Consider the following 21,823-nt stretch of genomic DNA (forward strand, 5'->3'; position numbering starts at 1 on the left):
AAGGAAATCATCGTTTAATATGGTGAAGAATGCCAGTAGCCAGGTCTGATTTCAGGACTTCTGATTTCCAATCTGTATCTTTTTTATTGCAGAAACATCATCCAAGAATATAAGCAAAGGTAACAAGAGGCCAGTGCTCAGATTAGGGTGAGCTTGGGAAAGGAGAACTGTCTGTTTACGAAGACCAGCTTGCTGGGAAACAAGATAGAAGGCCACGTAGAATCATCATAATTGATGTGTCAGAGAAAGTAAAGAGGGAAAGGCCAATTTGGGATGTTGTAAGGAAACGGGGTGATGCACTGAATTCAACTGATGACACCCCTAAAGAAATGTCAACTATGGGAGAGGTCAGGAATTCAACAGTGGAGCCTTGTGATTGACTCTTCCATATGAACTCAAATGAGTGTTCACAGGTAAGGACTCCACTGTTGATTTATTGGATTAAAAAAATTAGTTACAATTAAACACATGAGAATCTGTGCCTAGAGTGTTATAAGATCAATATGGAGACCAGATTTAAATGATAAGACCATATGAGATCATCTTGGCCTGGAATACTCCAGTGCTTAGAGGCCAAGCAGACAAAGTAAAGCCCAAACCTCACTGGGAATGTGGAGACATCTACCTCATCAGAAAAATATGCTCAATAGACAATACAAGTTGATGTGGTAAATGCCTGCCTGTGGCTGGTTAAGAAAAACAAGGTCAGAGAAGTGATCTTTGAAAGCACTGTTCTTGTTCACCCCACTTACCATATTTAGGCTCACAAGAAGATATGCTCTCAGAAGGACAGAAATGTGAAAACCCAGGAGAAGGCAAGACACAGTGTCTACAGAATTTGTTTTCAAGCACATCTCCCGGTTTCATATCTCCTGGTAAATGATCCAGGATACAAGAATAAATTTGTCATGTGTATGAGGGAAAAGGAGATTACAGCCTGCAGTCAGAACAAACAGCAAGTATTGGAAGAACTGCAATACAAGCGGATCTGAAACCAAAGAAAGTCTAAGCAAAACCAGAGAGGGGATCATGGGCAGAGGGGTAGACTGGGGGCTGGAGCAATTTTGCTTTAGATAAGAGCCATACTTTTTTATTCTATGTAATAAGTATTTATTATCAACTTAACAGATCACTACAAAATATATAATTTATGGGTAACATTGATATTAATTGATAAAACACATCATCACTTTTGTATAAGTTACTAATATATGAATTATTCTTAAAAATATAAATCAGTTTATCTTTTTAAATTCTTTCATAAGTCAGAGGAGAGGATAATATCTATGTACAGATGTAGCTAGTGAAATTACAGGAGTGCAGATGTGGTGATCTGTATGTGATTACATTTATGTTCTCTCTGAGAGAAGGAGGAGGTTGTTGAAAGGAACAGGGATAGAAGTGACAGAGATCATGGCTGTGGCCATCACAATGACAGGGCAGATGACAACAGAAGAGGGCTGTGGGTGGAGGGACTGCAGGAGGAAGGGGCAGCATTGGTGAGGAAGAGGGATGAACCATATAAAAAGAGAAGGTAGAGAGGCTTGGGTGAGCTAGGACAGCCCCATCCAGGGGGTCCCAGTGAAAGGAAACTGAGGAATTACAGCTCCACCAGGAGGCAGAGTCAGTCTTCAGAGGGCAAGCAGAGATGAGGCAGGAGGAGACGCAGAGAGATTGCTGGTAGATCGAGGCAAGACTGGTTGACTTTTCAGATCTGGGCTGAGTGTCTCCTAAAATATAAACGGGTTTGGAAGCAGCTCCGATCTGGAGAAACACAGGGCAATGGAGTGGTGGAAGAGGCCTGGATTTCAATGGTGGCTAGAACTCAAGGTGGGACAGATTACTCCAGTGTGGGCAGATGTTCTTGTACAAAGGCCTCCTTCTTAGATCTCCCCAGGTTTCACGATCATCTGATCACACCTCACAGTCTTTCTAGCCCAGACCTTTCAAGGTAGGGCTGTAGCTGCTTCCTGCCTCTTGCCAGTTTCACTGGAAATGATATTCACAAAATTCATTTGTTTGGGTTCAGTGCAGTTGAAAAACCTGAGCTGCCCTCTCATTCAATGTCTCCTCTTCTAGTGTTTTATATTGTCGAAGTCAAGGCCATCTACTTGCCAGTATGTAGAGGCTAACATTGCTGATAGCCAGGCAGATTGGGAAGTCCATACCCAGAGCATATTCATGGAATGCATAGCCTTACCTCCACAATTCTGGTGATAGATGCCAGGTTCCTCCGGACTTGAAAAAGGCGTGTAGGGGGAGCCGGTGCCTGCCCTTCTTTCTTGGATGTTCCATTCTTATAAATAATGAGTGGTTTGTCTTTGAACAAACTCAGCAGGTGAGCAGGCTCTTTGCCTTGAGAGACACGGACCTGGGTGCACAGGGCAGGGAGACAGAAGTTTGAACTTGAGCTTTCAGAGGCCAGGCAAATGGGAATTCAGGGGCATTCTCAGCTATAGGGGCTTGGGGAATACTGAAAATAACTGACTTTATACGCATGGTTCAGCAATTACACATCCAAATGGGTGAACGGCTACCTAAGAAGTATCTTCTGGCATGGTAGCACAGTTGGGGAAGTGTAGGAAGGAGTGCTGAAAACAACCAATATGCTATATAACCTTCAAAAAAGGGCAATTGCCTATGTGAGGCTCAGGGGCACTTCTTAAGGTCAGTACTTTACTCCAAAGGGGAGTAGAGTGGAAAACGGGTGGATTGAATTGCTTAATAATTTGCTTAAGTGCTTCTAAGTTACTTCACCAAAAACACTTACAAGAGCAATGCGATTTCAAAATAATTATTGTGAACCACTTCCATCTTGTGATTCACAAAGAAACTAATATTTCATCAACTGTAGGATTCAGCTGACTAATTCCTAGAAATTCGTCAGTTGTGTATTATCTACCATTTCAAAACACAATGTCTAGCTGTCAAAGATTTTGAATCATTTGTGACGAACAGCTTTACGCTCAACTACATGGCTTAGGTGATATCTCTTCTTGGCTGATTAATATTATATTCCAACAATTGAAATATTTGATGGAGCTGCGTGTACCTGAAGAACCCAACCATTTTATTGATCGAGTTTGTTTATCAACATGTTTGATGTGTCTATTAGTGTATGTATCTGTGTGTATCTATTAATGTATGTATCTGTGTGTATCTATGAATTCATACCACGATGGAAAGAAGCCAGCTAGAGACCAAGTTCAGCCTCCACATCATAAATCTTATGTTGTAAAGTATCTGCCTCGCCTTTCTGCTTAATCATTACACTTGAAATCCAGAGCTCACATTTATAAAGGTTTGAAAACCAAACATCTTTTAGGTCATACAGAACCTGAGTTCACTTGACATCACACATGAGGTAGCTAAGCAATACCTCCTTGTGAAGAGAAAACTTCACACTTCATGATGCTGAATCAGAACTGTCATAAACAGGCCAAGGCAGCTGTCTAGAAGGTGGGTTTTCTTAATACAAGGGAACAAATGTCCCCCCCCCCAAACCAGTCAGAGAATGCCGCTAGGTAGTAAGGCAACCAGCCCCATTTATAACCCAGTTATAAAGTGAGAGGACATACAAGAGAGAGACAGAGACAGAGATCTCTAGTTAGGTGTAAGGCCAAGGAACAAGTTAGTGCCTCTCTGCAAATAGTGAGAGCAGACAGACATGCTGTGGATAGAGAGGAAGGAATTAAATAGGCAGAGAGCATACATTTCTTGCAGATACTAGTAACAGTCATGAAATGTGGTAGACACTCCAGCATAAGAGGAAAAGCTGGCTTGAAGAAAGAATGTTGACACTGAAACGCACTGGAATTGGCCCTTTAGACACGGCATAGACATGTCGACCTACTACTTATACTGTCTGCATATTGTCAAACATTAGTTGCTGTCCCCTCTCATAGAAACAAAGTGTGTGTGTGTGTGTGTGTGTGTGTGTGTGTGTGTGTGTGTACATATGTGTGCATGAATGTGTGTATGTGTGTGTGCATGTTTCTATGTACATGTGTGTATGTACATGTGTGCGTGCATGTATGTGTATGTGTGTGCTCATGTGAATGGGTGTATGTGCATATGTGTGTGTGTGTGTGTATATGTGTGTGTACATGTGGGTGTGTACATGTGGGTGTGTGCATGGGTATGTGTATGTATATACATGTGTGTGTATGTGTGTGCATGTGAGAATATACACGTGTGTATGAATATATATATATGTGTGTATGTCTACATGTGTACATGTGTGTGTGCATGCATATGTGCATGTGTGTATGTATATGTATGTATGTATGTATATATCTATGTGTGTGAATGTGTGGTTTTTGACACAGGGTTCAGTCATTCTCAAGGTTTTTTTAGTTTTTTGTTTTTAATTTTAGAAATACCAAACATGGGATCCATTCCTTTCCCTCACTGCACTTCTCTTCCTTTGTGTCTCTTTTCCCTTCCCCAGTGCCTCCCTTTCCTTCCTTCCTTTGTTCTGTCCCCTCCCTGCCCACTTTTGTTTTATTTTTCCTGCCTGATACTTCCATCACTTTTGGCCAATGGATTTTGTTTCAAGCAAGATTCTGATCCCTACGAGAGAAAATATGGATTTATGTATCTGTCAAGGTTGATTTTGGCTTGCCCATGTGAACCATAACTTAGGGATTTCTATGATTGGGAATGTATAAAATATTGTTCTATGTTTTTACTTATGTTTTACAGTTACCTATTGTTGTAGATAGCTGATAATTGTCCAGTTGTGCTTGCTTTGTACTGTAATTAACATACAAAATTCATCTTCTTATACTTCATAGTATTACCCTAATTTAGTCACTGGTTAAAAACCTACAGGAGTTCACTCTCTGGGTTAGAGCTGGTGAGTGCAGCATGATGGTCGGAATGAGAGTGGGTCCCATAGACTTATGCTTGGCCCCCTGCTAGTGAATCTGTTTGAAAAGAATTAGGAGTTGTGACCTAGTTAGAGAAGATATGTTGGAAGGGGTCTTTGAGCTTTGAAAAGCCCATGCCAAGTCCAGTCTCACTTTCTCTGACCAGTGGATTAGGATGTAGACTCTTCAGCCCTGCCCCAGCACCAAGCCTGCCTGCCTGCTACCATGCTTCCCATCATGATGATCATGCCCTCACCCTTTGAACCTGTAAGCAAACATCTAGCTAAATGCTTCCTTTTATACGTCACCTTGGTCAAGGTGTCTCTTCATCAACAAACTAACAGAACAGTAACTAAGATGCCGGGACTCAAGGATGTATTCTTTCCCTTGCTGTTTTCAGCTCATCAAGGTTGCCAATATTCCTTTTTGGGTCCCTTTTTCCCCTAAAGCCAGCAGTGGTCCACGGAGTCTTCATCACGTTACATCACTCTCATTCTGTCCCTCTCCCTAGTTGACTCCTAAGGACACTGTTGAGTGTTTTGCATCACCCAGTAATCCCAGATCATTTCCTTAACTTGAGGTCAGCTGAGGAGCAACTATGGTTCTGTCTTCAATTTTCATTCTCCTTTGTTTTGTAACATAACATTTTCAAAGGGTCTCTGGGTAAGGATGCTCTCATATGAACACATAAGTCTGTCTATTAAAACCATTCGCAACTGGAAATGTCCAATAACTGTGGCATATGGTGGATTCTAAAGAGAAGAGCTCTCTTTGCTTTCTCCTTGGACTCTTAAATTATTAGTTTATTGATGTTTTTATTCTATTTTCAGAGGCTTCCTCTTCTCCAGAATCTGAGATGACAAGTGTGTTATAGAATATTTGAATTTCAAAATAAAAAGAAATCAACCTTAAAATTCCAAGATCCCTTCTGGATGTGGGAAGTATGCTTTCATCAGGAAGAGGTCTGGGAAGATGGGGACCTGCATGAGTTGGGAAAGTAAGTAAAGTATACTAACCTGCACAGCCTGCCCTCCAAGGGACCGATCCAACTGGACAGTCAGAAATGCAGACATGGTCAGCTCATCTCTGGTAGCATTTGCTCCTTGCCTAGAGGAGAGTCAACAAATCACACTCGCTTATAGTTAAGTTTTAATACCCTCTCATGCAGCCATTTCAAAAAGAGACTCGATATTGTAAAGTATCAAAAAGAAGCCAACAGTTCATCATGACCAGAACAATCAAAGCTACTGCTGTTTTCTAAATACTAATCCTGGACTGCCCTGTGTATTTTGAGAAATGCAGACATTGTACAGAACCTTTTCATCTTCATTTTAAAGAAACTGCGCCTTGGCTCCTTATATGACTTTGCTAAATAATCCATGTCTGTCTGATGCTTGCTATTTCGGGAAATTCATCCCCACAGTGCACAGAATCTGAGTACTATCTGCACGCTGTACAGATAATCAAAGGATGGTTCTCCCTCATGCTACATACAATACAGTCATTTGTATGTGCATGGCCCATGGCACTTGTGCTCTGGAAAGACTCACCATGTGTAGATGATCTGTCCTCTGGGATAAGTGTAGAGGATAATGTAGCAGTCACCACCATAGAACTCGCCATAGGAGCTTGGGTCAATCTGGACTCTACCACTGTTCTCTACGCGCCAGATCTGAAAGAGACAGAGTAGACATAACCTGTTAAAAGTTCACTGACCTAAAATACTACTCACAAACTGTAGGTCATTTCCACTTTAGATTCATTATCCAACAATGTTTTAGTTATTTTTCTAAACAGTTTTTAATTGTGAAAAAGCAAGAAGGTTAACAAATTTCTTGACTTTTGAAATCTTCTCTTTCTTTTGTTTACTCCACAATATCTCATCAGTTCTGAGAATGTTGTTGATGGTTTTGTTCTTAAATTTTGTTGTTATTCTGTCTTGAGACAGGATTTCCCTATGTATTCCAGGCTGATCTTGAACCCATGATCCTTCTGCCTTAGTCTGCAAAGTGCTGAGAAGATGGGTATGTGCTATCTTGCCCAATAGTTTTGATACTATCGATGTGTGTATGTCTGAGTGTGTGTTTGTGTGTGTGCGCACGTGTGTACATGCACATGAGCACAAGCACATGTATATGAATTAATGAGAAGAATATGGTACTACTACAATAAAACTACAACAACTCAGCTCAGAAATATGCTTCAAATTTATAGGAAAAACTGTTCATCATTTGTGAAGTGGCCAGTGAACCACCAGGCACTGCAGTGTGCCTCTGTAAATGGCACCATTCCTCCCATATGGGTGTTGGGGGAAAGCAGGTCAGTATATGGCTTTGGAATATGGAGTGAGCAATCCAGAGAACAGTGCAGGCTGTCTAGGGAAAAGCATCCCTTCACCGTACCTTCTAGAGAACAGAGTCTCACCAACCTCAAGGGCCTAAACACAGACACCAGGTATTAGCAGTGCCGGTGTGCCCCAGGATGCCTTCTCAGAGAAGCTGTGGTCAGAACCTAAGCTTGCACCACAGGCACAGCTGGCGATGAGCTCAGTCTGCTCAGAATGCATTCTACAAAGCTTCATGTCCTGAGCTGCAGTGGATACTCAAGCAGAATAGGGATGCAGACCAGGAGGCTGCTCCCCATCTGATGGTGGCATCTGAAAGCTGATGACCTTGTTCCCACATGCCAACAACTATGCAGCCTAGCATCATACTTCCAATCTTTGAAAAGAGGAAAAATTATTCCCTAAATTTATCAATTATACTTGGTTCTAGCATTGTGATAAGACCTAGAAATAAATATAGATGTAAAGGATTTAACTCTTGTCCTCGAGGACCTGATAAAAGATCTAGGAGAAATTCATGAATAAATAACAGATTGTGGTACATTTGGATAACAATTGTGTGGTACATTCGGATAACAACTGTGTGGTACATTTGATAACAATTGTGTGATACATTTGGGGAAATTATCACCTATACATACATCAAGAAGGCCTTTCAGGACTGAGGGACAGCTCCTCAGAGAAGGATGTACCTGCTATTGGATTGAGTTGCTAGGAATGGAAACTATTTGACCATAGTGCATGGAGGAGTGGGAATACTTCAGATGTCAAGAGGAGACCAAGAGTCAAATCCTGAAGTTCCAGCAGGAGAGAAGCTTGAGGAAGGCTGGAGGGCGGTGCAGATATTTTAGAGGAGAGATGCTATTAACCAGTCCTCACTAAATCAGATGACTGGAGAGTGGACTGGATCTGAAGAGATTTGAGTTTAAGACAATTAAGGGACATTTAGCAATTTTGATCTAATAATAAACACACTCAAGTTGAACACTCAAGAAAAATCTGCTTTTAGCTCATTTTTCTTCATGAATGCTTTGGATATGTGTTGGGGAGGCAGTGGATGGTAGGTGACATGTTCTGAGTACATCCCTATACAACCACACACACAGTCTTTCTGATAGAAAAAGCTGCTGTGCCCACCACACCTTAAAGAGAATCAGCACACACATACAAATGGACCTACACCCAGCAGGAGCTCTTGGCTGTAACTCCCATGACTCAGAATATAGTTTTAGGCCTCTTTTCTTACTAAGTAAAACTCACCTTTTTAGAAGGTTTAAAGTTTGCCCAGGTAGTATTTCCCCCTCTCAGATACCACGGAGACGCCTGATAGAAACACAAACAGCAAGAGAGATGGAAAAGTACCTCCACCCCGCCAGAGCCATCGTCCACCATGTTGTGCTGTGCTGCCATCTGCGGAGAGCTGTGCAGTTTTGAGGCATCAAATGGAATCTGCTTTATGTGAGCCACTTTCTCCGTGATGTACACCTTCCCAAAGCCATCACTCTGGTCTTTATCCTTCCAGTCCTTAAAGAACTGTTTGAAAATTGGTGTTTCACCGCCTTCCGGAAGAACCTGAATCTGCAATTTAAAAAAAAAAAATTATCAATGGGAAAGTAAGAGACCAAGAAGAATTGCTACAGTAGGGAAAAGAATGAGGTAATGAAAATACAGCAATTCAACCTAGGTTTTTCTCACAGCTGAAGTTATTGCTGCTGAATTTGAATGATAAAGATGAGGAAAAGGTTTCAAGTGTTACCTCTGCATAAATATTTCTCTATGTTAGATTCACAAGAGACCAGGAAGAAATGATCCCACTGTGTTATTTGTGCCAGAACACACACACATACACACACACATATACACACACAAGCACACACACACAAGCACACACACACACACACACACACACACGCACACGCGCACACGCACACACACACACACACACACACACACAGGGCATCAATGAAATAAGAAATTCACAGAGAAAAAGAGTAGCTATTTGGGGCTGGAGAGACGGCTCAATGGTTAAGAGCACTGACTGCTCTTTCAGAGGTCCCGAATTCAAATCCCAGCAACCACATGGTGGCTCACAACCATCTGTAATGAGATCCGATGCCCGCTTCTGGTGTGTCTGAAGACAGCTACAGTGTACTTATAATTAATTAACAATTAATTAATTAATCAACAATTAATTAATTAATTTAAAAAGTAGCTAGTCAATGACCGACTTGATTTGGAGGAAACCAAACACTGTAATGTTGCTGCTCAGGTCTTCATAATAGTCTAAAGAGTGGCTGATAGTCTTTATGGAAGTTATAAAACTTTTTGAGACAGGGTTTCATGCAATGCAGGCTGGCTTCAAAGCTTCTAGGCTCCTGAGAATGGCCTTGAACCGATCCCGCTATTCACACCTACCAAGCACTGGGATTACATGTGTGCACCACCACACACCCAGTTTTATGCAGTCTTTGAGATGGAGTCCAGGGCTTTATACATTCTAGACAAGCATTCTACCAAGGGCATGTTCAGCTCTGTGTAGCCCTATACACTGACCTCCACTTTTTGCAAAACTTTGCTCACACACACTCACACATAAACTATTATGGATTCTTGTGGGGAGAGAGAGAGAGAGCACTTTGAAGCAAACTTTTTGTAAGCTTTGTGGAGATTTCCTGACTCTCATGTTTTAATGATTGTTCTAGTGACTTCTTTTCACACATACTTGAGTATTGGTAGAATAATTCATTTTCTGTAAAAACTCCTCAGCTGTCTTCATGGCAGTCTTCCTCTCCTGTGGGTTAGCATTTTTACCTAAAGAAAGATAAAGGTATATATAATTACAGAAGGGGATATACTGCATTGTATGTGGCCACACCACCCTGAGCATGCTTAAACCTCGTCTAATCTCAGAATCTAAGTAAGGCCAAGCTGGTTAGTCCCTGCATACCGAAATAATTTAATTTGAATATAGCAATGGGAGAATGGCAAAATTCCCTGACATATTAAATGCATTTACTATCACAGTAATTGACAGTATATTTGACAATGTATATTTCTGATGCTCGAATGTTCCCCCCACCCCGCCCCCCGCCCCCCGCCCCCTGAGACAGGGTTTCTCTGTGTAGCGCTGGCTGTCCTGGAACTCACTCTGTAGACCAGGCTTGCCCCAAACTCAGAAATCCACCTGCCTCTGCCTCGCAAGTGCTGGGATTAAAGGTGTGAGCCACCACTGCCCTACTTTGAATGCTTTCCATAGCTCCCTAACCCTTGCTGAATGGTTCCAAATATTCGCCCACCAGCTGCACCAGCTGAGAGACTTACAAACCATTTCTCAGAAGAGATGCTTTTCTTTAAAATCGGGATGTTTTCTTTCACCTCCTAGGAAGAGAACATCAAATCTGAAATACAGCAACCATAGAAATGGCATCTCTTACCTTTCCATACAAAAATTTGTTTTGCAGCACCATGGTCCAAAATGAAGCATTCTTCAGAAAGCAACATGGCCATGGAGAACGGGTTTTCTTCAGCCACCAGTGTCACTTCCATGGACCCACTTGCATCTGAAACCTAACAAAAAAGACTTGAACTCCATGATTTCATTTTGGGAAGAATCACTCTAAAATTGCGTTACAGTGATAGTTACATACTATGCTTTGAGAACATGAGCCTTACAGAGTTTATATAGCAGAGCTGATTCAAGACAGAGACAAAGCATCTTTGAGCCCAATTGCAACCCAAACACTTTTGTAGAAAGATCTTTAAAGGCAGAAAATTGCTAATGGAAGGTTAAACTTTGACACTGTCTCTAATACATCAGAAAATCATGGTTATAATCGTACTGTGTAAGGGCTACCACAATGCTAGTGTTTACTAAATTCCTTGAGTTCTTTATTCCATAATCATTTATTTTAAAATTTAGAGCAAACTTTTCAAGCAGGTGACAATCCTACACTCCTTATATGCACACAAAAGGCTGAGTGTAAATTTGTTTAACTTCAGTCACTGGGTCCTTATCAAACGGCAGTAACTACCCTGGAGAAAACATCTGTACACTGTAGCTAATGGCTGCAAATATTTTTCAACCTAAGTCCAGAAATTTAGCTATATGTTGATAGGCTATTAATGTCAATTGTTTTCGGTCACAATGGAGATGAAGCTTTTAAGGAAACTTTGAAGGTGGTCATACAAAGTTGAAGGTGATATTTATGCGCCATCTCAATGCACTGGTTTCCAAAGGTTAGCTTGTGGGTTGCCAGAGGATCAACTGCGTATTTGTTAAATATGAAGGTTCCAGACCCAACTCCAATCAGTAGCCCAGTTTTGCATCAACAAGGGAAGTTTGCACTCTATATATTCAGAAAGTGCCCACAGTGATTTGGCTTTCCAATCTTATTTGGCCCCACATTGTACACTATACTACATCTCCACTAGAGGGAGCTATCGTTTAAGATCAATATTTCCCTATGTTAAACTATCTCTTTCATACATAATGCTATCCGAGAGAGAAAAGAGATTTTGATCAATTGTGGGGAATAAGTGACATTTGTTAGTCTGTAAAAAGAGTAATGAAGCCACACTATTTAGTTAACACTCTCTGGGAGAATTGTATTAAAAATATCAGTATTTAGCAGATATGATAATCACATTTTCCTTTATCACCTAAGAAGAAAAGAAGCCATGTCATCATTATAAAAATGAAGTCAATGTGACACAAATTAATAATCTATCTTCATTCAGAACAATGAACTTGGTTCCTGAAAGGAGCCAGGTGTGGTGGTGCATGACTTTAATCCCGGCACTCAGGAGGCAGTCAGGAAACTCTCTCAGCTCAAAGTCAGTCTGGTCTACGTAGTGAGTGTCAGGATATCCAGGACTACATAGACCATAGAGAAACCCTGTCTCAAAAGAACAGGAGGAGGAGGAGGAGGAGGAAGAGGAGGAAGAAGAAGAAGAGGAAGAGGAAGAGGAAGGGAAGGAAGGGGAGGGGAAGGGGGAAGAGAAAGAGGAAAAGGAGAAGGAAGTTCCCTAAAAGCCACCAAGTACAGTTTCTTCCTGTTGAAAAGAAGAAAGTCACTAAGTTGTTCAGGTAGATACTATCTGCTCCAAATCACTTCCTTAGAAAGTTGTAAGAGAAAGAGAAAGGCATTTGGAGACTCTTGCCTTCAGTCTCCTCTGCTGTGTTGTGTGACTTTTGTTGCTTTCATGAGAGTAGATTCAAAATTCTGTCGCTGGAAGAAACTTGAATAATCACCTAATAAAACCACTTCCTCCCGTGTCTTTCCATACCTTCTTCCCTCCCTTTCAGAAAACAAAGCCTCAGAAAAATGCACCATGCCCAGTCATTCACAGCAGGAGCCACTGGTCGCTAGGTCAGCCAGCACCTGACCCAAGACTGGCTCCACCCTGTTTCCTTCAAGCTGGCTGATTTGAAAGTTCACCTTCCTGGAACAAAGAAGGCCCTTTTGTACTAAAAGGATATTCTAAGGAAGTTGAAGCCTTTACAATTTTACCAAGAATTTATAAGAAAAAGCCCACAAAATGTTTTATTCTACAAAGGAAACATTTTTATCAGGTGTACTATATCAAAATAAAACAAACTAAAGGTAACTATACAATACAATGTAAGTTACAGCAGTAACTTTGTTTTTGGTTTTGCTTGGGTTTTTTTGTTTTGTTTTGTTTTTTGTTTTTTGTTTTTTAATTTTTTTCAAGACAGGGTTTCTCTGTATAGCCCTGGCTGTCCTGGAACTCACTTTTTAGACCAGGCTGGCCTTGAACTCAGAAATCCACCTGCCTCTGCCTCCCAAATGCTGGGATTAAAGGCGTGCGCCACCACCGCCCGGCAACAGTAACTTTGTTATCATTAATGAAAAGAATGAAAAGCTACAGACACGATCATTTTAATACATACATGTGAAAACTCACCTGCACATTTCTCTACAAGGGCAAGGAGAGCTCCCTCCTACAGTAGAGACAGTCCCTGCAGTGCCAAACTCAGAATCCCACCCCAGGAACTCACCATGTAGAGCTTCGCCATCTTCCTGTTACTTATGTCTGCTACAACATCGTCATCGTTGTCCCCATCTGGAAGCTCAGGCTTTCTCCCTAAAACCTGGGAAAAGGGGAAGAGAGAAAGAGTTGTGCAGAATCTTAAAAACGATGAACCATCTTACATTTATAAAGATATCAATTATAAAGCCCATGCAATTAAAAGAGCAGAGTCATGAATTTCTCATCAATTCCTCTATCACAGGCCTCTTCTCATGGGTCAAAGAAGCTGGTAGCATGAAGTAAACAAATCCTGTGCCTGTTGCTGACACGCCCTTCCAGGAAAGCCCATGTGAAAACTCAGGGGCCCCCACTTTTTTTAGGCTAACATGAATTAAGTAAAATGTGTTCTTCAGCTCAACTCCATAGCAGGCAGGATTTCTTCTGAGGCCCATGCTTATAGAAATACTCTAATTTCTACTAATTTCATTCCTTAAATTAGGTTATTGTTTTGAGGTAAAATATGATGAGGGTTAATTAATCTTAACCATCAACTTGATAGAATCTAAAACCACCTAGGTGTTAGGCCCTGGGCACGTCCGTGAGGCATTATATTGGTTAAGTTGAAGTAGAAAGATCTACCCTAGATGGCAGCAGCAGCATTCCCTAGGCTGGTGTCCCAAAAGTGTATAGAAGAAGGCTAGCTAAGTATCAGTATTCATTCCTCCATACTTCCTAACAATGACCAGCCGCCACCTCAGGCTTCTGCCATGACTGAATGGAACTCAAAGTGTGAGCTAAAATAAGGCGTCTCTCTTCATAAGACCATCTTGTCAGGATATTTTGTCAGGGCTCATAGCTAGCATTGAAGATATGCACACCACACCCAAAGCACAATACTGTGAAGGATGTGGAGGCCAATATTGTGAAGGGATGAGTGAGATGCAGAGCAAGGCACCACAGGCTCTTGCGACTCTTTGAAGAGTCCTGATCTGCTACACATGGCATTAGATCTAAGATGGCTCCCCGAACCCCAGTGAGACCACAAAAAGGAACCTAGGCCAGGGCAGTGGCTGCCTCCCTCATCTTCAGGGAAGTCCTAACAGGTGATGATGACCCCTCCTTCTAGGTGACATCATCAGGCAGGGCTTTCATTGGGGGCATGACGACAGTGTGTCGAGATATGACTGGAAGAAGATTTAGGGCTTGGGATAGGCTCAAACACTGTATATAAGCATCTGTGCTGTGCAATAAACTCAGCTTTGCCCCCTGATGGCATCTGGAGTCAGATTTCCCTGGATTTGTCACATGGCTGTCGCTTCTCATCTGCAGTCCTCAGTCCAGGTCCCACAAAATACACAATCAAACTTTGTTTCATGCTGTGCTTCCAGTTTTGGAATAAAACCTGAGAGAGAGTTGATGCTCCACAAGTATTTATCAGCTGAATCGATAGATAATACATTTATCAATGCTTTGTATGTGTGATGCAACCCAAAAGTTCAGGAATGTTATTTGGGAAAAAAAAAAAAAAAACTTTGTATCTGCTTTGCATTTGTTTATACTCAAGTCACAAAATATAAGAAGTTTAAGTTGCCTAATTCTTGGTGGGAGAAGGTGTGCCTAATCCTCAAGAAACTTGAGGTCTCAGGGAAGGAGAAGGCCTGGGGAAGCGGGGGCGCAATGGCTGGAATGTAAATAAATGAAATAATTTTTTTAAAGTTTGATTCATTAACTTAATTGACATAAATAACATAGGACAGACCTAAAATATATACTTCCTCGAAGTAATGTGATTGTCACAATATCAGTTTAAGTTTAAATTCAGGAAAGGGACAGAAGGTATTCCCATAGATTCAGTAAACGGCTAAGGACAAGATGTGAGCTCTCAGCTGTTCCTCTCAACCTGCCTTTACTGCACCAGCATGGACTCTAATCTTCTGAAGCTGTAAGCTCAATTTAAATACATTCTCCTATAAGATTCCTTGGTCATGGTGTTTCTGTTGCAGCAAAAGAAAAGCAGCTATGACATTGGTGCTGCAGGAAAATACCCACTACTGAATGTCAAATAATGAAAGTGTACATAAACCGTTTGTGAGCATGTGTACAATCTCATGTTTGGAAATTTACCTGCGGATGAATGCTCAGGGAACTTGACATCTTTTATTTACACAGTGAACAATAAAACATTTTAATTATTAATTATTATAAAATCTAAAAGGTTACAATGGAGGGTTTTCATTTGTTTGTTTTGCTAAGAGTTAAATTGTATCCCAAATTAAAATACTTGAAACCAAAATCTCTCTTAAAAGGCATTTGTAGTTTGATAAAAGCGAGTGTGTCAGGGAAGGATCACCCAGCCTCCTCCTGAAGCCTCGGCAATTCTACCCCAACCAACATACAGTTGGGAATAAACAGTTCTGATGAAGGGTATAACTGATCCTGGCAAGTCTCCCATTGGGCCAACTGAGTCTGGGAACTGGGGTGTACTTTAAGTTTTAATTTCCAGACAGCAATTCTCATGTTAGCCAGGTGTCTTAATCAGCCTCTTGAAGGATGCTAGCGCAGTTGGAAATTGAACCAACGCAACTTACTGAAACCAGGCTAACTCCAGGATAGAGGTGGCATAGGCTCACATCTCTCTAAGGATCACCTTAAATCTCAGTTCAACAACTAAGCATTTACCACGCTTCTCCCTGGGGAATGTAAGTAGGTTTCCAAACACCTTGAGTGTCCCGTAAGGCTTTTACGCCCTGCCTAGAAAGAACAAAACAATTAAGTTACAGCACTTTGTAGCTATCCCATACACTTTCATCTTTGAAACAGACTGCTCCTGCATCTTTTCTCTAGCTCCAGGCAAGACTGAACATACGTGTAAAGTCTCTTCCTTTTCAGTTCTGTGTGGCTGGCATCCGGCCCAGGCGGCTTCTGTGTGTGGAATGATGTGTTCTGACAGCCATAAAACTCTCCTTGTTCCCGCTCAGACCTGTCACTCAAGCTTCGAGCTTGCTTGTCTTTCTGCTCCTGAAAGCATCTGTTTGGAATATCTTCATCTAGCAAATTCCTGACTAGCAGCTCGCCATTCCCTTATTTGCATCAGGATATCTCCAACCCTCTCTTCTTGAACTTTATAAAGCCTGCTCTCTGCTGAGTCACTAAATTCTTCCTCTTATGGTCATAGTAAAGTGTCCTTCATGTGGACTTAGTGAAGGCCCCACCCCTCCTGCATTGGTCACAGTTATGTTGCCAACTCCCTCCTGCCTTCCCCTTCCCTTTCCCCTTCCCCTTCCCCTTCCCCTTCCCCTTCCCCTTCCCCTTCCCCTCATTTTTTCCCCATAAGGTGCCTAGCACATTAGCAACTGATCCCTATTTTATACTCCCCCATGTTTTAAGAATATAACTTGACTGGGGAAATCCTGTCATTTGAAACATTTATGAACCTGGAGGGCATTCTGCTAAGTGAAATAAGCCAGACATAGGAGGACAGATATGGCAGACCCTCACTCATATGTGGAACCTGAAGTATTTGAACTCATAGAAGCAGGAGTAGATAGTGGATTCCTGAGAGCAGGGCACAGCAGAAATAAAACTTTGGTCTTAGGGACCAAATTTCAGTAATAAGATTAAAAAAAAATTCTAGAAACCTAATGAACAGTACAGTATCTAGTTAAAGGACTGCATACTTACATTTTTCCAAGAGAGTGGATCCTAATTTTATACACATATGCACACTTACACACATACACACACACACTTACACACACACACATACACACACACACATACACACACATGAGAGAGACAGAGAGAGAAGGAGAGAGAGAGAGAGAGCACAGTGATATTCTATTCTAATCATTTGATTTGGATAGGTATTTCACAAACATACATGAATACCAAAACTAAAGGCCACTTTGTCTACTTGCAGTATGTGTAACTACTGTCAGTCATGCCTCAAACGATGGAAAGTTAAAAACAAGAGTATTTTTACTTATCCTGTAGCAATCATTTTAAAACCTGGGTGAGCTGACAAATACAGGCAGTCAACCACCAGCAGCTAAGTCAACAGGTTCAGGCTAGAGCCTCTGGATCTGCACTTCAGCCCATTCAGACTTGGGTACTTAGTCCGTCAAGCCAAGACTCTTCAGTAGGGATGTTGGAACTCTTGCAGATACTATGTGTGCATTACCAGCCTGGTGCTGTTTCTCAGTGCTCTCTCCCTAGCTCCTTTCTCTAATCAGGATGATATCCTCTGTGTCCCCTGTGGGAGTCATGCTCCACCCTTCCCCTGGGCTTTTCTTCTTGCTGGATGTAGCTTCTAGCTGGGGCAATGGTGTGGCACTGAGCAATTACTCCTTACCTGGTTCAGTTAGATATAATTAAGTCCATAATAGTCCCTGTTCGTTGAATGGCTGTGAGTGACATCAGGAACTTTAGTCCTGTCATTTCATCCTTATTAGAGCTCTGTTATCCTAATTCCACAGAAAAGTGCAGACACTCAAAGAACAGTTTCATCAAGTTAACTGATAAGTGTTGAGGCTAAGATTCCCACTCATGCTCTCTTACTGCCTTAGTTAATTTGAAATAATTGTTTACATGTTTCCCCTAAATCAGGGGAAACTTTTCAAGTTTTGAATGAGACACTAAGAATTACTTCACAGATAATGTTCAGGGACATATCGAGCAATCTGATGCTCCAGGTGCCTGCCTCTTTCCTTTGATTTACGATCGAGTGCTGTAGAAAATAGAGGACATCAAGTGATTTTTGTTCACAGAGAAGCACAGAATTTTTGTCTGGTAGAAATAAAGAGCAACTCTACACTGCACAAGAGGCCAGCATTGCACCTATGCAGAAGTTCACTTCCACACACATGCACACGCCTGTCCTTTGAGGGTTTCCTTGTTATAATGTTTTTGCTTCTCTGATTAAGAAATGAGTTAAACACAATCTTTGACCTTAGTCTGTAGTCTTAATGAGAATGGCACATATATTTGAATACTTGATCAACAGTTGATGAAACTGTTTGGGATGGATTTGGAGGTGTGGCTTTGTGGGGAGTGTGGCTTTGTTGGGGGTGTGAGTTTGTTGGGGGAGGTGTGTTATAGCAGGTAGACGGTCAGGTTTCAAAATCCATGCCATTCCAGTTGGCTTTCTCTCTTTCTCATGGATGTTTTCTCAACATTTCAGCTACTGATCCAGCACCATGCCTGCCTGCCTGTTGCTACACTCCTGGTCATAACGGTCTTAGACTCTAAGCTTCAAAAAACAGAGGTTCTCAACCTATAGTTTGGAACCCATATGGGGGCTGCATATCAGATACTTACATTATAATTTATAATAGTAGAAAAATTATAGTTATGAAGTAGCAATAAAATAATTTATGGTTGAGGTCACTACAACATGAAGAACTGTCTTTAAGCATCAGAACACGAGAAAGGTTGGGGACCACTGCTCTACAACCACAGTCCCCCAGCTGAAAGCTATCTTTTATAAGTTGCCTCTATTATGGTCTTTTGTCACTGCCACAGAAAGTAACTCAGTCCTTGAACATTGTTATAAGACTTTATTCATTTGGTCTTACTTCTTTGAAAATTACTCTTAAACATCAGCGCTCAACTTGTCTAAACCACATGTATTAGACAGGGTCTGTGTATGTATTTTTCCCCTTACTAGTCATTATGTGTCTCAGCCAGTGCTTCTGAGTGTCATTGTATGCAATGCCAGATACTTTTAAAGGCTTGTTTAACAGATGCACCAGACACCTCTCTAAGCACTCTAAGTCACTTCATGGCACACCCTAGAAGCTAGCCCCGTTATTTATCCTCTTTTACAAGTGCACATTTATAAAGATGAGCAGAGGAGAGGCTGAGTACCTGGTTCAAGGTTACAGTGCTTTAAACAACAAATCAGTTTGAAATCTGGCTTCAAACTATGTATTCTTAGCTAATATACTACTCTTGCTTTGTGGATTCTTCCAAAGTTTCATCTCTGCACAGACTGCATAGGAAGTACTTTTGGTTCTGCCATTGAGATTAGTCCATGGTGGTGGTGACACTCCAGCATACTCTCTATTCATGGGGGTTAGAGTGTGTAACTCACTACTCTACAGAACTTGTTTCCACCTTTCTCTAATACCCGCCGTCTTTTCTTTCATCTTCTTGGGTCTGCCTATGCCGTGGCCATTAAATTCTGAAACAGAGAAATTCTTTCATCATATCAGAGTGTTGTATGGGTGAAGAGAAGAACTTAAGAGAAGAAGGAGTGGGCAAGAATGGAGCTCAGTTGGTAGAGTGCTCGCCCAGGATGCATGAAACCCCAAGTTGGATCCGACATAAAGCTGGGCATGGTAGCACACACCTCTAATCCCAGAACTCAGGAGGTAGAGACAGGAGGATTATAAATTCAAGGCCATCCTTGAATTTGGGGGCAGTCTGGGACACCAGAGACCATGCCCCAAAATAAAAATAAGTAAAAATACTGCATAGCAAGGATCAACAATCAACAATCTATGATGTGAAGGAAATGTGACCAACAGTCACTGTCTGACATGAAGGAAAATTCTAGAAGTGATCTGTAAGTAACAGAAAACACACCAATTACTTAGCTCAATCGTGTTATTGTGGCAGTTTATGAAAAAGAAAAAAATTAAGCCTGGCTATGCTGGCATTCACCTTAATGCCAGTGCTTGAGGCAGAAGTAGGCAGATCTCTGTGAGTTTGAGGCCAATCTGGTCTACAGAGCAAGTTCTGGGAGAGCCGAGGCTACACAGAGAAATCCTATCTCAGAAGGAGAGAGATAAATAAAATATACATAAAAATAACTTAAATTTTTATTACAATGTTTTATATTAAAAAGAACAAACTATTGAATGCCTAATATGCAAGGGATTGATTACATTAAAATGACTATAGTCAAATGGTGGAAAATTATGCAGACCCTAAAATTTATAGAACTGTTTATGGGAAGGAAAATATTATTAATATTTCAATTAAAATTTTAAGCTATATTTCTTTAACAAATAAGACAGTAAAAAAATTGTACCATACACACACACACAAAATACTTCTTGCTTTGTTTTGTGTTTTTTTCTTCCTTCCAGAACAGAATATTTATGTCCTTACTTTACATAAGTAATTATCATTTCCTGTTTATTGAAGTCTTCTAGATTCATCACAGGCCACTCAAGTCATCAAAGCATAGGAAGTGTTCCCAACTCTCCTAAAGCATTGTATCAAAGACACAATACTCCAAAGATCTAGATGTGACCATGAGGAGTCTCATGTCTTCAGGAAGAGTTAACTAGCACCTAAAAGGAAGGCCTTGAACAGGAAGTGGGTTAGCTTGCATTCTTCTCAGCTGTGTCATTAAACGTGCTGGAAACAATCTACAACCTGAGGTTCCTCTCTGCATTCAAGAAGTTGACAATCTATATAAATCTAGTTGGTTTTGTTGTTGTTGTTGGTTTGGTTTGCTTTGCTTTTGGTTTTGTCCTCTATCAAAATTAACCATTCTTTCTGCTGCTCTTCTATCTTCAGAAAGAACTCAGTTGTAAGTAAGTCAGATTTTGACATTACCTGATGGAGTAAATGAACCATCTCTGCTTCAGATGCAGTCTCCTGCCTCAGACTTTCTGGTTGTCATTGCCAACACCATGACCACCATTGAAGGCCCGTGCATCATAAATGAGGCAACCCACTCAGGTATTTGTCACTTTAATATGCATGGCTATCCTTCTGTTTCAACAATAAGCAGAGAAAGCGCCAAGGTTTCATGGGGGAACATTTTAATCCTCATTTAATTTTGAATCCATGTTCGTTTCCCCAAATGAAAATCAAGCACACAGAGCATAGAAATCCATAATAAAAATGAAAGCAGGTTCTCTACTATATTCACTTGCTGCAGAGCACTTTGTGCCTTAGGTAAAACAAATATTTGATAATAGGGAAGATGCTGATAGAAATAAACACAAGGACTTCTGAGGAAGGGCTGTGACCTCCCATAGCAGCTGCCACTCCCTGGACATGAGAACCCAATACTTGCTCTCTAATACATGCTTTCCAGCTTCTTAAATGCATGTATTGCCCCACTTTCTTATCAGATACAGGGGGATTTGCTGTATTGGGTTGTGAGTAGGGATGTTTCAGAGTGCAGAAAGCATGGGACATGTATTGACAAAAGTCTGGGTCAGTGAGGCACCTGTGAGATGATCTAGCACAGGGCCAGCCACTAGCACTCACCACAGTGATGAAATGCCCCACAGCAGAGTTGCTGAACACAGGGGTCACTAGTCATTTGTCACTACTGATCCCAAGGAGTGTGGTTACTGTAACTAATTGAATAAAATATTATTTCATCTTAATGTATTTGATGTAATTAAAAGTAAATGATGCCATACATCTTGAAAAAAAAACATACAGATATTAAAGCCTAGGTAAATTGTTAAGGCTTAGGTAACTGTTACCTCACCAGCCTACCATTGTATGCTGTTCCTAACGGTATAAGGAAAATTTTTCAAGTGCTATTACTAGGGTACTTTCTCATGCTTTAGTTGGCTGTAGATTCTGTTATGCTCTGTGCTTTGGTGTTCTTGGAAACTGGTTACAACAGAGGTCAGTTACAATTGGT

General features: G+C 41.1%; 1 protein-coding gene across 1 annotated transcript in view; it reads right to left on the reverse strand.

Moving 5' to 3' along the window:
• Positions 1 to 21,823, reverse strand: part of Scin (scinderin) — an 85,651-nt gene that overhangs the window by 21,645 nt on the left and 42,183 nt on the right. The window contains exons 5-11 of the mRNA XM_021178708.3: positions 13,235 to 13,327; positions 10,650 to 10,782; positions 9,938 to 10,026; positions 8,578 to 8,793; positions 6,422 to 6,543; positions 5,888 to 5,978; positions 2,201 to 2,371 (exon numbers count right to left, since the gene is read on the reverse strand). Of these exons, the coding sequence (XP_021034367.1) occupies positions 2,201 to 2,371; positions 5,888 to 5,978; positions 6,422 to 6,543; positions 8,578 to 8,793; positions 9,938 to 10,026; positions 10,650 to 10,782; positions 13,235 to 13,327 (915 nt within the window). The remainder of the gene's footprint in view (positions 1 to 2,200; positions 2,372 to 5,887; positions 5,979 to 6,421; positions 6,544 to 8,577; positions 8,794 to 9,937; positions 10,027 to 10,649; positions 10,783 to 13,234; positions 13,328 to 21,823) is intronic.

Source organism: Mus caroli, unplaced genomic scaffold (genome assembly GCF_978045245.1).
Source record: "Mus caroli unplaced genomic scaffold, Mus_caroli_1 scaffold_14, whole genome shotgun sequence".
NCBI lineage: Eukaryota > Metazoa > Chordata > Mammalia > Rodentia > Muridae > Mus > Mus caroli.